This window comes from Pristiophorus japonicus, chromosome 7 (assembly GCF_044704955.1).
Source record: "Pristiophorus japonicus isolate sPriJap1 chromosome 7, sPriJap1.hap1, whole genome shotgun sequence".
Taxonomy (NCBI): Eukaryota; Metazoa; Chordata; class Chondrichthyes; family Pristiophoridae; genus Pristiophorus; species Pristiophorus japonicus.
This window is the reverse complement of record NC_091983.1, coordinates 250,333,966-250,351,763: the sequence shown is the minus strand read 5'-3', so window position 1 is coordinate 250,351,763 and position 17,798 is coordinate 250,333,966. Positions and strand designations below refer to the sequence as shown.

The following is a 17,798-nucleotide window of genomic DNA, read 5'->3' as shown; positions in this document are numbered from 1 at the left end:
CGTGCCTGTGCCGGCTCTGTGAAGGAGCTTTCAAATTAGTCCCTCTCCCCTGCTCTGGTTCCACAGCCCTGCTATTTTTCCACTGCAAGTATTTATTCAAAACCTTTGAAAATAATTGTTGAATCTTTTGCCACTGCCCTTCTCAGGCAGCACGTTCCAGCTCACAACTCGCTGCAAACAATAAATCTCCTCCTCTTCCCTCTGGTTCTTTTGCCAATCACCTTAAATTTGTTTCCCCTGGTTACTGACCCTTTTGCTACTGAGAACAGTTTCTCCTTAATTACTTGATCAAAACCCTTCACTATTTTGAACAGCCCAATTAAATTTCCCCTTAACCTTCTCCACTCTGAGGAGAACAACCCCAGTGTCTCCAGTCGCTTCACATAACTGAAGTCTTTCATCCCTGGTACCTTTCTGGTAAATCTCCTCTGCACCCTATCGAGGGCCTTGGGATCTTTCCTAAAGGGTGGTGCCCAGAATTGGATACAGTACTCCAACTGAGGCCGAACCAGTGTTTAATAAAGCTTTAGCATAACTTCCTTGCTTTTGTACTCTGTTCCTCTGTTAGTAAAGACAAGGATCCTGTGTTGTGTATCTGTAAAGCATGCACTCCCATGTCCTACCACCAGGGAGCGCATCCCCTGAAGTCCCAGCATCCCTTGGGAGCACTGTATATAAGCCGAGCCCTAAGGCCTGTTCCTCACTCTGGAGTGTCTTATTAAAGACTGAGGTCACTGTTACTTTAACCTCCCTGTGTGCAGCCTCATCTGTGTTAGGAACACAATAACTGGTGACGAGAATACGAATCCAACGCAACGATGCTGCAAACTGTGGGCATCCTGGAGAAGTTCTCGGAGGGTGAGGTCTGGGAAGCCTATGTCGAACGGCTAGACCAGTACTTTGTAGCCAACGAGCTGGACGGAGAAGGAAGCGCTGCAAAAAGGAGAGCGGTCCTCCTCACAGTCTGCGGGGCACCGACCTACAGCCTCATGAAGAATCTTCTGGCTCCGGTGAAACCCACAGATAAGTCATATGAGGAGCTGTGTACACTGGTTCGGAAGCATCTTAACCCGAGGGAGAGCATGCTGATGGTGAGGTATCAGTTCTACACGTGCCAGTGATCTGAAGGTCAGGAAGTGGAGAGCTACATCGCCGAGCTAAGGCGACTTGCAGGACAGTGTAAGTTTGATGGCTACCTGGAGCAAATGCTCAGAGACTTTTTTGAACTGGGCATTGGCCACGAGACCACCCTGCGAAAACTTTTGACTGTAGAGACACCGACCCTCAGTAAGGCCATTGCGATAGCACAGGCGTTTATCTCCGCCAGTGATAACACCAAAGAAATCTCTCAGCACACAAGTGCTAGCAATGTTCATAAATTAACTGGAACTGTGTACGCAAGCAGAAATGTACAAGGCAGAAACCACGAGTCTGCAAGTGTCAGCAGGCCTCAGGTGACCCAGATGACTCAGAGTCCGCAACAAAGGATGAATGCAAGGCAATTCACACCTTGTTGGCGTTGTGGAGGCTTCCATTCAGCCTATTCATGCCACTTCAAAGGGTATGTTTGCAAGAGCTGTGGAACAATGGGGCACCTCCAATGAGCTTGCAGACGAGCTGCAAGCTCTACAAAACCTGTTAACCACCACGTGGCAGAGGAAGATCGGTGCATGGTGGATCAAAACAATTTCGAGCCTCAGAAAGAGGAGGTAGATGCTGAAGTACACGGGGTGCACACATTTTCGATGAAATGTCCACCTATAATGCTAAACGTAAAATTGAATGGCTTACCCATAGCCATGGAACTGGACACTGGCACTAGCGAATCCATCATGAGTAAAAAGATGTTTGAGAGACTGTGGTGCAATAAGGCACTCAGACCAGCCCTGAGCCCCATCCACACGAAACTGAGAACGTACACCAAAGAGGTCATCACTGTCCTGGGCAGTGCCATGGTCAAGGTCACCTACGAGGGCACGGTGCATGAACTGCCACTCTGGATTGTCCCGGGCGATGGCCCCACACTGCTTGGAAGGAGCTGGCTGGACAAAGTCCGCTGGAACTGGGATGACATCCGAGCGCTATCACATGTCGATGAGGTCTCATGTACCCAGGTTCTTAACAAATTTCCCTCTTTGAGCCAGGCATTGGAAACTTTTCCGGGGCGAAGGTGCGGATCCACTGGGTTCCAGAGGCATGACCCATTCACCACAAGGCGCGAGCGGTACCTCACATGATGAGGGAGAGAGTGGAAATCGAGCTGGAGAGGCTGCAATGCGAGGGCATCATCTCCCCAGTGGAATTCAGTGAGTGGGCCAGCCCGATTGTTCCAGTGCTCAAAAGTGATGGCACGGTCATGATTTGTGGTGATTACAAAGTAACTATTAATCATTTCTCACTACAGGACCAATACCCGCTACCTAAGGCAGACAACCTATTTGCGACGCTGGCAGGAGGCAAGACGTTCACCAAGCTCGACCTGACTTCGGCCTACATGATGCAGGAGCTGGAGGAGTCTTCGAAGGGCCTCACCTGCATCAACACGCACAAGGGACTGTTCATCTACAACAGATGCCCAGTTGGAATTCGGTCGGCTGCAGCGATCTTCCAGAGAAACATGGAGAGCCTACTCAAGTCGGTACCATGCACGGTGGTTTTTCAGGACGACATATTGGTCACGGGTCGGGACACCGTCGAGCACCTACAAGACCTGGAGGAGGTCCTCAGCGACTGGATCGCGTAGGGCTGCGGCTGAAGAGGTCGAAATGTGTCTTCATGGCAACAGAAGTGGAGTTTTTGGGGCGAAAGATCGCGGCGGATGGCGTTCGGCCCACAGACGCCAAGACAGAAGCTATCAGGAACGCGCCCAGGCCACAGAATGTCACGGAGCTGCGGTCGTTCCTGGGACTCAATTACTTTGGTAACTTCCTACCGGGGTTAAGCATCCTCTTAGAGCTCCTACATGTGTTATTGCGTATAGGTGAGAACTGGGTATGGGGAAAAAAACAAGTAATTGCTTTTGAGAAAGCCAGAAACATTTTATGTTCCAACAAGCTGCTTGTATTGTATAACCCGTGTAAAAGACTTGTGCTAGCTTGTGATGCGTCGTCGTACGGAGTCAGGTGTGTATTACAACAAGCTAACGTTGCGGGGAACATAAGAACATAAGAACATAAGAATTAGGAACAGGAGTAGGCCATCTAGCCCCTCGAGCCTGCTCCGCCATTCAACAAGATCATGGCTGATCTGACCGTGGACTCAGCTCCACTTACCCGCCCGCTCCCCATAACCCTTAATTCCCTTATTGGTTAAAAATCTATCTATCTGTGACTTGAAAACATTCAATGAGCTAGCCTCAACTGCTTCCTTGGGCAGAGAATTCCACAGATTCACAACCCTCTGGGAGAAGAAATTCCTTCTCAACTCGGTTTTAAATTGGCTCCCCCGTATTTTGAGGCTGTGCCCCCTAGTTCTAGTCTCCCCCACCAATGGAAACAACCTCTCTGCCTCGATCTTGTCTATCCCTTTCATTATTTTAAATGTTTCTATAAGATCACCCCTCATCCTTCTGAACTCCAACGAGTAAAGATCCAGTCTACTCAATGTATCATCATAAGGTAACCTCCTCATTTCTGGAATCAGCCTAGTGAATCGTCTCTGTACCCCCTCCAAAGCTAGTATATCCTTCCTTAAGTAAGGTGACCAAAACTGCACGCAGTACTCCAGGTGCGGCCTCACCAATACCCTGTACAGTTGCAGCAGGACCTCTCTGCTTTTGTACTCCATCCCTCTCGCAATGAAGGCCAACATTCCATTCGCCTTCCTGATTACCTGCTGCACCTGCAAACTAACTTTTTGGGATTCATGCACAAGGACCCCCAGGTCCCTCTGCACCACAGCATGTTGTAATTTCTCCCCATTCAAATAATATTCCCTTTTACTGTTTTTTTTCCCCAAGGTGAATGACCTCACACTTTCCGACATTGTATTCCATCTGCCAAACCTTAGCCCATTCGCTTAACCTATCCAAATCTCCTTGCAGCCTCTCTGAGTCCTCTACACAACCCGCTTTCCCACTAATCTTATTGTCATCTTCAAATTTTGTTGCACTACACTCTGTCCCCTCTTCCAGATCATCTATGTATATTGTAAACAGTTGTGGTCCCAGTACCGATCCCTGTGGCACACCACTAACCACTGATTTCCAACCAGAAGTTGCAACCTGTGGCCTATGGTGTCAGGAGCTTGTCTAAGGCTGAGAGGGCCTACAGCATGATTGAGAAAGAGGCATTAGTGTGTGTGTTCGGGGTAAAGAAAATGCATCAGTACCTGTTTGGCCTCAAATTTGAGCTGGAAACCGATCACAAGCCCCTCATATCCCTGTTCGCTGAAAACAAGAAGATAAATACTAATGCCTCAGCCCGCATACAAAGGTGGGCACTCGCGCTATCAGCATATAACTATACCATCCGCCACAGGCCAGGCACCGAGAACTGAGCGGATGCTTTCAGTTGGCCACCACGGGGGTGGAAATGGCGCAGCCTGCAAACTTGTTGATGGTGGCGCAGCCCACAGACTTGTTGATGGTCATGGAAGCGTTTCAAAATGATAAATCACCTGCCACGGCCCGCCAGATTAGGACTTGGACCAGCCAAGATCCTCTGCTGTCGCTCATAAAAAGCTGTGCACTGCATGAGAGCTAGGCCAGCGTCCCCATTGCAATGTAAGAGCTAATCATGCAGTTCCACGTCGAAAGGACGAGCTGCCATTCAGGCAGACTTCCTGTTGTGGGGTAACCGTGTAGTGCGACCCAAAAAGGGTGTGAATGTAGGTGGAAGAATCATGAAAGGGTTAATAAAATGGTTCTACGAATCAATAAGAAAATAAGAAAAGACAGAATTAGTTTCCCGTGAGAAAGTAGTGGACAAAGTAGCTTGTGTGACCATCACTGATGAACAAGGGTTTATGGCCATGACTTGATAAGGAACACATTTGCTTCATGTGATTAAGCTGGGCTATTCCGCTCGTAAAAGCATAAAGTGTTCTAAAGATAAACAGGCTGTCAATTCATGAAGCCCTAGTAACACACTGTGATTGATGAAGCAGGCCATACCTTCTTCGGTTTGTAAGAATAAAAGGGATGCGTCTGTGAGGATAGGCAGACCTTTTGTCTGCCTGTCCCGGAATCTGTAGACTCTGTGCTGGCAGTTTGGTAACAGGTCCGAAGCTGCTTCAATAAAGACGTAAAGATTGAAGGTATCTGACTCGATTATTGTCGAATGCAGCTGACCACCCGAACTAGGACTTAACAAGGGCAGGGAGACGTTCATCTCGGATCTCCACAACACACACCCGGGTATAGCAATGATGAAAGCGATAGCCAGATCCTATGTGTGGTGGCCCGGTATCGACTCTGACTGAGAGTCCTGTGTACGGCAATGCAGCGTATGTGCTCAGTTGAGCAACGCGCCCAGAGAGGCACCACTAGGTTTGTGGTCCTGGCCCTCCAGACCATGGTCGAGGATCCATGTCGACTATGCGGGCCCGTTTCTCGGTAAAATGTTCCTGGTGGTGGTGGATGCTTTTTCAAAATGGATTGAATGTGAAATAATGTCGGGAAGCACCGCCACCGCCACCATTGAAAGCCTGAGAGCCATGTTTGCTACCCACGGCCTGCCTGACATACTGGTCAGTGACAACGCGCCATGTTTCACCAGTGCCGAATTTAAAGAATTCATGACCCGCAATGGGATCAAACATGTCACCTTGGCCCCGTTTAAACCAGCCTCCAATGGGCAGGCAGAGCAGGCAGGACAAACCATCAAACAGAGCCTCAAACGAGTCACAGAAGGCCCACTCCAAACCCGCCTGTCCAAGTACTGCTCAGCTACCGCACGAGACCCCACTCGCTCACAGGGGTGCCCCCGGCTGAGCTACTCATGAAAAGGACACTTAAAACCAACCTGCATGATCAGGTAGAGAGCAGGTGGCAGCAACAAAATGTAAACGATGGTTGCGCCATTGTGTCACGGGAAATTGATCTGAATGACCCTGTGTATGTGCTAAACTATGGACATGGTCCCAAGTGGATCGCGGGCACAGTGATAGCTAAAGAAGGGAATAGGGTGTTTGTAGTCAAACTAGACAATGGACAAATTTTCAGAAAGCACCTGGACCAAACGAGGCTGTGGTTCACAGACTGCCCTGAACAACCCACAACAGACACCACCTTTTCCGAGCCCACAACACACACCCAAAGGATCAACAACACAACCCCGGACCAGGAAATCGAACCCATCACGCCCAACAGCCCAGCAAGGCCAGGCTCACCTAGCAGCCCTGCAGGGCCAACAACATGCCAGCCCAGCGAGGGCACAGCCAACAAACCAGAACAGACATTTGTACCGAGGCGGTCCACCAGGGAAAGAAAGGCTCCCGACTGCCTCACCTTGTAAATAGTTTTCAATTGACTTTGGGGGAGAGTGATGTTGTGTATCTGTAAAGCATGCACTCCCATGTTCCACCACCAGGGAGCGCATCCCCTGAAGTCCTAAGGGATCCCAGCATCCCTTGGGAGCACTGTATTTAAGCCGGCCCCTAAGGCCTGTTCCTCACTTTGGAGTGTCTTATTAAAGACTGAGGTCACTGTTACTTTAACCTCCCTGTGTGCAGCCTCATGGGTGTTAGGAACATGGTACCTGTATACCTTTTTTTTTCAGCAGCCTTCTCAACAGTCCTGTCACCTTCAAGGGTACATATACCCGCAGAGTGTCTCTCCTCCTGCACCCCCTTTAAAATTGTACTATTTAATTGGAATTTTTAAAAATGAAAAGGCTGGCAATGCTGTTTGGTGTTAGTCTCTCCGGCTAGGCCCTCGGGTTGTACTGGAGCATTGACGTTACATCTGTTACACACACACTGAGCCGGGAGGTTAACAGGTCACACCTGATCTCTGAAATGTCGCTCTTATCCAGGTCATGAAGTGCGTTTCTGGCCTGATCAAGAATAGGTAGCACGGTATTCAGCTCATTGGTCGCATGCTGCAGGTCAATACAGAACTAAAGTCAGTGAATGAAGATCATCGACATCAGCTATAGACAGAACAGGGAGTAAAAGAAAGTCTTACATTTATATAGTACCTTTCACAACCTCAGCTCATCCCAAAGCCCTTTACAGACAATGAAGTACATTTTTTGAAATGTAGTCACTGTTGTAATGTGGGAAATGCGGCAGCCAATTTGTGAACAGCAAGCTCCCACAAAGAGCACTCTGATAACGACCAGATAATCTGTTTTAGTGAAGTTGATTGAGGGATAACTATTGGCCCAGGACACTGGGGAGAACTCCCCTAATAAAGTCTTGTGGTCTATTACATCCACCTGAGAGAGCAGACGGAGCCTCCGTTTGACGTCTTATTTGAAAGACGGCACCTCCGACAGTGCAGCACTCCCTCAGTACTGCACTGGGAGTGTCAGCCTGGATTTTGTGCCCAAGTCTCTGGAGTGGGACTTGAACCCATAACATTCTTACTCAGATGCATGGGTGCTACTCACTGAGCCACAGCTGACACAGTGGCGTCCCAGGACTCCCAGCTGTGATGGTATGCAGCCAAACCGCGTTGTCTGATGCCCGCTCGTCTCCCTGTTATTCGCAAATACACCGCTTCATTACCGGTTGTGAGGATGCTGCTATCGAGGCCAACAAAGATCACCCGGAAACCCAGTGTCCTGAGAGAGCAACAGGTGGAGGGAGAGAGAGAGAGAGAGGGAGAGAGAGTGAAGCACACAAACTAGGGGTGCGGGAGGAGAGAGAGAGACACACACAAACTGGGGAGACAGAGAAAGACACACACAAACTGGGGAGGGAGAGAGAGAAACACACACAAACTGGGGGAGAGAGCGAGACACACACAAACTGGGGGAGAGAGAGACACACACACAAGCTGGGGGAGAGAGAGAGAGACACACACAAACTGGGGAGACAGAGAGAAAGACACACACAAACTGGGGGAGAGAGAGACACACACACACAAGCTGGGGGAGAGAGAGAGAGACATACACAAACTGGGGAGACAGAGAGAAAGACACACACAAACTGGGGGAGAGAGAGAGAGAAACACACACAAACTGGGGAGGGAGAGAGAGACACACACACAAACTGGGGGAGAGAGAGACACACACACAAACTGGGGGAGAGAGAGACACACACAAACTGGGGAGACAGAGAGAGACACACACAAACTGGGGGAGAGAGCGAGACACACACACAAACTGGGGAGACAGAGAGAGACACACACAAACTGGGGGAGAGAGAGACACACACACAAACTGGGGAGACAGAGAGAGACACACACAAACTGGGGGAGAGAGAGACACACACACAAACTGGGGGAGACAGAGAGAGACACACACAAACTGGGGGAGAGAGCGAGACACACACACAAACTGGGGAGACAGAGAGAGACACACACAAACTGGGGGAGAGAGAGACACACACACAAACTGGGGGAGACAGAGAGAGACACACACAAACTGGGGGAGAGAGAGACACACACACAAACTGGGGGAGACAGAGAGAGACACACACACAAACTGGGGGAGACAGAGAGAGACACACACACAAACTGGGGGAGAGAGAGAAACACACACAAACTGGGGAGACAGAGAGAGACACACACACAAACTGGGGAGACAGAGAGAAAGACACACACAAACTGGGGGAGAGAGGGAGACACACACAAACTGGGGAGACAGAGAGAAAGACACACACAAACTGGGGGAGAGAGAGAGACACACACAAACTGGGGAGGGAGAGAGAGAAACACACACAAACTGAGGGATAGAGGGAGACACACACAAACTGGGGGGGAGAGAGAGACACACACAAACTGGGGGAAGAGAGGGAGACACACACAAACTGGGGGAGAGAGGGAGACACACACAAACTGGGGGAGAGAGAGAGAGAGACACACACAAACTGGGGGAGAGAGGGAGACACACACAAACTGGGGGAGAGAGGGAGACACACACACAAACTGGGGGAGAGAGAGAGAGGCACACACAAACTGGGGGAGAGAGAGGGAGACACACACACAAACTGGGGGAGAGAGAGAGAAAGACACACACAAACTGGGGGAGAGAGAGAGAGAGACACACACAAACTGGGGGAGAGAGAGAGACACACACACACAAACTGGGGAGGGAGAGAGAGAAACACACACAAACTGGGGGAGAGAGGGAGACACACACAAACTGGGGGAGAGAGAGACACACACAAACTGGGGGAGAGAGAGACACACACACACACAAACTGGGGGAGAGAGAGAGAGAGAGACACACAAACTGGGGGAGAGAGAGACACACACACAAACTGGGGGAGAGAGAGAGAGACACACACAAACTGGGGGAGAGAGAGAGAGAGACACACACAAACTGGGGGAGAGAGAGAGACACACACAGACAAACTGGGGAGGGAGAGAGAGACACACACACACAAACTGGGGTGGGGAGAGAGAGAGACACACACACAAACTGGGGGAGAGAGAGCGAGAGACACACACAAACTGGGGGGGGGGGAGAGAGAGAGCGAGAGAGGCACAAACTGGGGAGGGAGCGAGAGAGAGAGAGAGACACACATATACTGGGGGGGAGAGAGAGAGACACACACACACAAACTGGGGGAGAGAGAGACACACAAACTGGGAGAGAGAGAGAGACACACACACACACACACAAACTGGTGGAGAGAGAGACACACACAGACAAACTGGGGGGGGGGAGAGAGAGAGCGAGAGAGGCACAAACTGGGGAGGGAGCGAGAGAGAGAGAGAGAGACACATATACTGGGGGGGAGAGAGAGAGACACAGACACAAACTGGGGGGGGGGGAGAGAGAGAGCGAGAGAGGCACAAACTGGGGAGGGAGCGAGAGAGAGAGAGAGAGACACATATACTGGGGGGGAGAGAGAGAGACACACACACACAAACTGGGGGAGAGAGAGACACACAAACTGGGAGAGAGAGAGAGAGACACACACACACACACACAAACTGGTGGAGAGAGAGACACACACAGACAAACTGGGGAGGGAGAGAGAGACACACGCACACAAACTGGGAGAGAGAGAGCGAGAGAGTGAGGCACAAACTGGGGAGGGAGGGAGAGAGAGAGGCACACAAACTGGGAGAGAGAGAGAGACACACACAAACTGGGGGAGAGAGAGAGAGACACACACACAAACTGGGGGAGAGAGAGAGAGACACACACAAACTGGGGGAGAGAGAGACACACAAACTGGGAGAGAGAGAGAGAGACACACACACACACACAAACTGGTGGAGAGAGAGACACACACAGACAAACTGGGGAGGGAGAGAGAGAGACACACGCACACAAACTGGGAGAGAGAGAGCGAGAGAGAGAGGCACACACTGGGGAGGGAGGGAGAGAGAGAGGCACACAAACTGGGAGAGAGAGAGACACACACACACAAACTGGGAGAGAGAGAGCGAGAGAGAGAGGCACACACTGGGGAGGGAGGGAGAGAGAGAGGCACACAAACTGGGAGAGAGAGAGAGACACACACACAAACTGGGGGAGAGAGAGACACACATAAACTGGGGAGGGAGAGAGATAGACACACACAAATTGGGGAGGGGGGAGAGAGAGAGAGAAACACAAACTGGGAGAGAGAGAGAGAGAGAAACACAAACTGGGAGAGAGAGAGAGAGAGAAACACAACTGAAGGCTGGGAGAGTTCACGAGCCTGTGAGGGAAGAAATTCCTCCTCATCTCCGTTTTAAATGTGCGACCCCTTATTCTGAAACTATGCCTTCTAGATTCCCCCACATGGAAACATCCTCTCTGCATCTACCCTGTCCAGCCACCTCAGGATCATATATGTTTCAATAAGATCACCTCTCATTTTTCTAAACTCCAATGAGTATAGGCCCAACCTACTCAATCTTTCTTCATAAGACATCCCCTTCATCTCAGGAATCAACCTCGTGAATCTTCCCTGAACTACTTCTCTTCTTCTTCGTCGGTCCCTCAAAACGAGGATGACTTGCTTCCACGCCGAAAAGGGATGAGTTCACTGGTGGTCCCGAACTGCATATTGAAGGGTGGAAGATGCCTGTGCGTGGATTTTTTTAACGTGTGGTGGCCGTTGTACACCAGTCACCACACAGGTTTAGCAGAGTCTTGGTCCAGTGGCAAGGGTTAACCAAGATGACTGGAGACCAGCTCTGCTGCACGGACCTAGTGCGCACACATATTGCAGTGTGGGCTGGCCCGTGCTGCCCTGGGCCCTCGTCTCTTTTGGGCCCCGAACGCACACCTCTCCTGGACCCCGATCATGTCCCTCTACAATCTCTCGCCGCTCCTTAGCCCCGACCTTGTTGCTTCTGCTGTACTTGCTCACGCTCCAATTACTGACCTGGGTTATCGTGATGTCCAATACAAGTATATCCCTCCTTAAATAAGGAGACCAAAACTGTACGCAGTACTCCAGGAGTGATCGCAAGTTGTAGCAAGACTTCCATACTTTTATACTCCATCCCCCTTGCAATAAAGGCCAACATTCCATTTTCCCTCCTGATGACTTGCTGTACCTGCATGCTAACCTTTTGTGTTTCATGCACAAGGATCCCCAGATCCCACTGTACCACAGCATTGTGTAGTCTCTCTCAATTTAAATTATAATTTGCTTTTCTATTTTTTTATACCAAAGTGGATAACTTCACATTTTCCCACATTATAATCCATCTGCCAAATTTTTGCCCACTCATTTAGCTTGTCTATATCCCTTTGCAGATTTCTTGTGTCCTCCTCACAATTTGCTTTCCCACCCATCTTTGTATCATCAGCACATTTGGCTACATTACACTCATTCCCTTCATCCAAGTCATTAATATAGATTGTAAATAGTTGAGGCCCCAACACTGATCCCTGCGGCACCCCTCTAGTCACTGTTTGCCAACCGGAAAATTACCCATTTATCCCGACTCTCTGTTTTCTGTTAGTTAGCCATCCTCTATCCATGTTAATATATTACCCCCAATACCATGAGCTCGTATCTTGTGCAGTAACCTTTTATGTGGCACCTTATCGAGTGCCTTCTGGAAATCTAAATACGCCACATCTACTGGTTCCCCCTTATCCACCCTGCTCGTTACATCCTCAAAGAACTTCAGCAAATTTGTCAAACATGATTTCCCTTTCATAAAACCATGCTGACTCTGCTTGATGGTATTATGATTTTCTAAATATCCTGCTACTACTTCCTTAATAATGAACTCCAGCATTTTCCCAATGACAGATGTTAGGCTAACTGGTCTATAGTTTCCTGCTTTTTGTCTCCCTCATTTCTTGAATAGGGGCATTAGATTTGTGGTTTTCCAGTCTGCTGGAACCTCTCCAGAATCCAGCGAATTTTGGTAGATTACAACCAATGCATCCACTATCTCTGCAGACACTTCTTTTAAGACCCTAGGATGTAAGCCATCAGGTCCAGGGGACTTGTCCACCTTTAGTCCCATTAGTTTGCCTGGGACTACTTCTCTACTGATAGTTATTGTTTTAAATTCCCCCTTCCCTATAGCCCCATGATTATCTATTTTTATTGGGATGCTTTTAGTGAAGACCGATACAAAATATTTGTTCAAAGTCTCTGCCATTTCCCTGTTTCCCATTATTAATTCCCAGTCTCATCCTCGAAGGGACCAATGTTTACTTTAGCAACTCTCTTCCTTTTTATATACCTGGAGAAGCTCTTACCATCTGGTTTTATATTTCTTGCTAGTTTACTCTCATAATCTATCTTCTCGCTCTTTATTATTAATTTAGTTGTCCTTTGCTGGTTTCTGAAAATTTCCCAATCCTCTGGCCTACCACTAATCTTTGTAACATTGTATGCCTTTGTTTTCAATTTGATACCATCCTTAACTTCCTTAATTAGCCACGGATGGTTCATCCTTCTCTTAGAGTCTTTCTTTCTCTGGAATATATCTTTGCTGAGAATTATGAAATATCTCCTTAAATGTCTGCCACTCCTTTTCTACAGTCTTACCCTTTAATCTAGTTTCTCAGTCCACATTAGCCAACTCTGTCTTCATACCTTTGTAATCGTCTTTATTTAAGTTCAGGACACTAGTTTGAGACCCAAGTGTCCTATCCTTAAACTGAATTTGAAATTCTAACATCACTCTTCCATAGTAGGTCAGTCCCACCATCCCGGGAATCAGTCTGGTGAACCTTCGCTGCGAGAGAGAGAGAGAGAGACACATATACTGGGGGGGGGAGAGAGAGAGACACAGACACAAACTGGGGGGGGGGGGGGAGAGAGAGAGCGAGAGAGGCACAAACTGGGGAGGGAGCGAGAGAGAGAGAGAGAGACACATATACTGGGGGGGAGAGAGAGACACACACACACACAAACTGGGGGAGAGAGGGACTGACCTATCAAGAAAGATTGGATCAACTGGGCTTGTATTCACTGGAGTTCAGAAGAATGAGAGGGGACCTCATAGAAACGTTTAAAATTCTGACGGGTTTAGACAGGTTAGATGCAGGAAGAATGTTCCCACCAGGGGTCACAGTCTGAGGATAAGGGGTAAGCCATTTAGGACCGAGATGAGGAGAAACTTCTTCACCCAGAGAGTGGTGAACCTGTGGAATTCTCTACCACAGAAAGTAGTTGAGGCCAATTCACTAAATATATTCAAAAGGGAGTTAGATGAAGTCCTTACTACTCGGGGGATCAAGGGTTATGGCGAGAAAGCAGGAAGGGGGTACTGAAGTTTCATGTTCAGCCATGAACTCATTGAATGGCGGTGCAGGCTAGAAGGGCTGAATGGCCTGCTCCTGCACCTATTTTCTATGTTTCTATGTTTCTATAGAGGATCCTTTACTGTGAGATCATTAATTAATACTATCTCATTACACATTACCAGATCTAAAATAGCCTACGCCCTAGTTGGTTCCACAGAGTATTGTTCAAAGAAACCATCCCGAATACATAGAAAAATAGAAATATAGAAAATAGGCACAGGAGTAGGCCATTCGGCCCTTCGAGCCTGCACCACCATTCAATAAGATCATGGCTGATCATTCACCTCAGAACCCCTTTCCTGCTTTCTCTCCATACCCATTGATCCCTTTAGCCATATATAACTCCCTCTTGAATACATCCAATGAACTGGCATCAACAACTCTCTGCGGCAGGGAATTCCACAGGTTAACAATTCTCTGAGTGAAGAAGTTTCTCCTCTTCTCAGTCCTAAATAGCTTACCCCTTATCCTTAGACTATGTTCCCTGGTTCTGGACTTCCCTAACATCGGGAACATTCTTCCTGCATCTAACCTGTCCAGTCCCGTCAGAATTTTATATGTTTCTATGAGATCCCCTCTCATCCTTCTAAACTCCATTGAATAAAGGCCCAGTCCATCCAGTCTCTCCTCAAATGACAGTCCTGCCATCCCGGGAATTAGTCTGGTGAACGTTCGCTGCACTCCCTCAATAGCAAGAACGTCCTTCCTCAAATTAGGAGACCAAAACTGAACACAATATTTCACGTGAGGCCTCACTAAGGCCCTGTACAACTGCAGTAAGACTTCCCTGCTCCGATACTAAAATCCCCTCGCTATGAAGGCCAACATACCATTTGTCTTCTTCACCGCCTGCTGTACCTCATGCCAACTTTCAATGACTGATGTACCATGACATCCAGGTCTCGTTGCACCTCCCCTTTTCCTAATCTGCCGCCATTCAGATAATATTCTGCCTTCGTGTTTTTGCCACCAAAGTGGATAACCTCACAGTTATCCACATTATACTGCATCTGCCATGCATTTGCCCACTCACCTAACCTGTCCAAGTCACCCTGCAGTCTCTGAGCATCCTCCTCACAGCTCACACCGCCACTCAGTTTAGTGTCATCTGCAAACTTGGAGATATCACACTCAATTCCTTCATCTAAATCATTAATGTATATTGTAAATAGCTGGGGTCCCGGCACTGAGCCCTGTGGCACTCCACTAGTCACTGCCTGCCATTCTGAAAAGGACCCGTTTATCCCGACTCTCTGCTTCCTGTCAGCCAACCAGTTCTCTATCCACGTCAGTACATTACCCCCAATACCATGTGCTTTAATTTTGCGCACTAATCTCCTGTGTGGGACCTTGTCAAAAGCCTTTTGAAAGTCCAAATACACGACATCCACAGTCTATGAACTCATCCTCAAGGCTACCTTTGCCAATTTGATTTGTCCAATCTATATGAAGATTAAAATCGCCCATGATTATTGTCGCACCTTTCTTAAAACCCACCATTTTTTCTGGATTTATCCTCTGTCCCACGGTGTAGCTACTATAGAGGGCCAACAGACTACTCCCACCAGTGACTCATTTCCCTTGTTATTTCTTATCTCCACCCAAACTGATTCTACATTTTGATCTCCTGAGCCAATATCATTTCTCCCTACTGCACTGATCTCATCCTGTATTAACAGAGTTACCCCACCTCCTTTTCCTTTCTGCCTATCCGTCCGAATTGTGATATACCCCTGAATATTCAGTTCCCAGCCCTGGTCACCTTGCAACCGCGTCTCTGTACTGGCTATCAGATCATTCCCATTTATTTCTATTTGTGCCGTCAACTCATCTATTTTGTTACGGATGCTGCGTGCATTCAGATAAAGACCATTTAATTTTGTCTTTTTACCATTTTTCCCTTCTCTGACTCTGCTTTTGGGTGCACTCTTGTGCTTTATACATTCTGTCCCTTCCTGTCACACTCTGGTTATCATTACCCCTATCGCTGCCTTGCACTATTGCCTTCTCCTTTCTCTTTGACTTTTAAACTTCTGCTCAGCTGAACGCTCCCTCCCCCCCAGTATTTAGTTTAAAGCCCTCTCTACAGCCCTAGTTGTTCGATTAGCCAGGACACTGGTCCCCAACAGAACAGCTCCTTCTTTGTGCCAGTGCCCCATGAATCCCAATCCATTTGTTCCACAGCAAACTATCCCTCCTCGTCCTTTGACATGGTTGACCACAAAATTGACTCCAACATCTCTCCACTGTTGGTCAGCTGGATGGACTGCTCTCGCCTGATCCTATTCCTATCTTTCCAGCCATTGTCATAGAATCACCTGCAATACAGCGGGACCTGGGGGTACTTGTGCATGAAACACAAAAGGATAGTAAGCAGGTACAGCAAGTGATCAGGGAGGCCAATGGAATCTTGGCCTTTATTGCAAAGGGGATGGAGTATAAAAGCAGGGAAGTCTTGCTACAGTTATACAGGGTATTGGTGAGGCCACACCTGGAATACTGTGTGCAGTTTTGGTTTCCATATTTACGAAAGGATATACTTGCCTTGGAGACATTCAGAGAAGGTTCACTAGGTTGATTCCGGGGATGAGGGGGTTGACTTATGAGGAAAGGTTGAGTAGGTTGGGCCTCTTCTCATTGGAATTCAGAAGAATGAGAGGTGATCTTGTCGAAACGTATAAGATTATGAGGGGGCTCGACAAGGTGGATGCAGAGAGGATGTTTCCACTGATGGGGGAGACTAGAACTAGAGGGCATGATCTTAGAATAAGGGGCCGCCCATTTAAAAACTGAGATGAGGAGGAATTTCTTCTCTCAGAGGGTTGTAAATCTGTGGAATTCATTGCCCCAGAGAGCTGTGGAAGCCGGGACATTGAATAAATTTAAGAAAGAGATAGACAGTTTCTTAACCGCTAAGGGATTAAGGGATTATGGGGAGCAGGCAGGGAGTGGACCTGAGTCCATGATTGGATCAGCCATGATCGTATTAAATGGCAGAACAGGATTGAGGGGCCGTATAGAAACATAGATGCAGGAGTAGGCCATTCGGCCCTTCAAACCTGCACCACCATTCAATATGATCATGGCTGATCATGCAACTTCAGTACCCCACTCCTGCTTTCTCTCCATACCCCTTGACCCCTTTAGCCGTAGGGGCCACATCTAGCTCCCTTTTGAATATATCCAACGAACTGGACTCAACAGCTTTCTGTGGTAGAGAATTCCACAGGTTCACAATTCTCTGAGTGAAAACGTTTCTCCTCATTTCGATCCTCAATGGCTTACCCCTTATCCTTAGACTGTGACCCCTGGTTCTGGGTTTCCCCAACATCGGGAACATTCTTCCTGCATCTGTCCAATCCCGTCAGAATTTTATATGCTTCTATGAGATCCCCTCTGATTCTTCTAAATTCCAGCAAATATAAGCTTAGTCGCTCCAGTCTTTCTTCATATGTCAGTCCTTCCATCCCGGGAATCAGTCTGGTGAACCTTCGCTGCACTCCCTCAATAGCAAGTATGTCCTTCCTCAGATTAGGAGATCAAAACTGAACACAATATTCCACGTGAGGCCTCAGTAAGGCCCTGTACAACTGTAGTAAGACCTCCCTGCTGCTATACTCAAATCCTCTCACTATGAAGGCCAATATGCCATTTGCTTTGTTAACTGTACCTGCATGCCTACTTTCAATGATTGATGTACAATGACACCCAGGTCTCGTTGCACCTCCCCTTTTTCTAATCTGTCACCATTCAGATAATAATCTGCCTTCCTGTTTTTGCCACCAAAGTGGATAACTTCACAGTTATCCACATTATACTGCATCTGCCATGCATTTGCTCACTCACCTAACCAGTCCAAGTCACCCTGCAGGGGCTTAGCATCCTCTTCACAGCTCACGCTGTCACCCAGCTTAGTGTCATCTGCAAACTTGGAGATATTACATTCAATTTCTTCGTCTAAATCATTAA

The 17,798-nt window shown here is 48.2% G+C and overlaps 1 protein-coding gene across 3 annotated transcripts in view; it reads right to left on the bottom strand.

The window, feature by feature from the left end:
* LOC139267496 (dynein axonemal heavy chain 6-like) overlaps positions 1 to 17,798 on the bottom strand; it is a 729,921-nt gene that overhangs the window by 583,437 nt on the left and 128,686 nt on the right. For all 3 annotated transcript variants that reach the window (XM_070885895.1, XM_070885898.1, XM_070885896.1), the window contains one exon: positions 6,946 to 7,040. In XM_070885895.1, the coding sequence (XP_070741996.1) occupies positions 6,946 to 7,040 (95 nt within the window). The remainder of the gene's footprint in view (positions 1 to 6,945; positions 7,041 to 17,798) is intronic.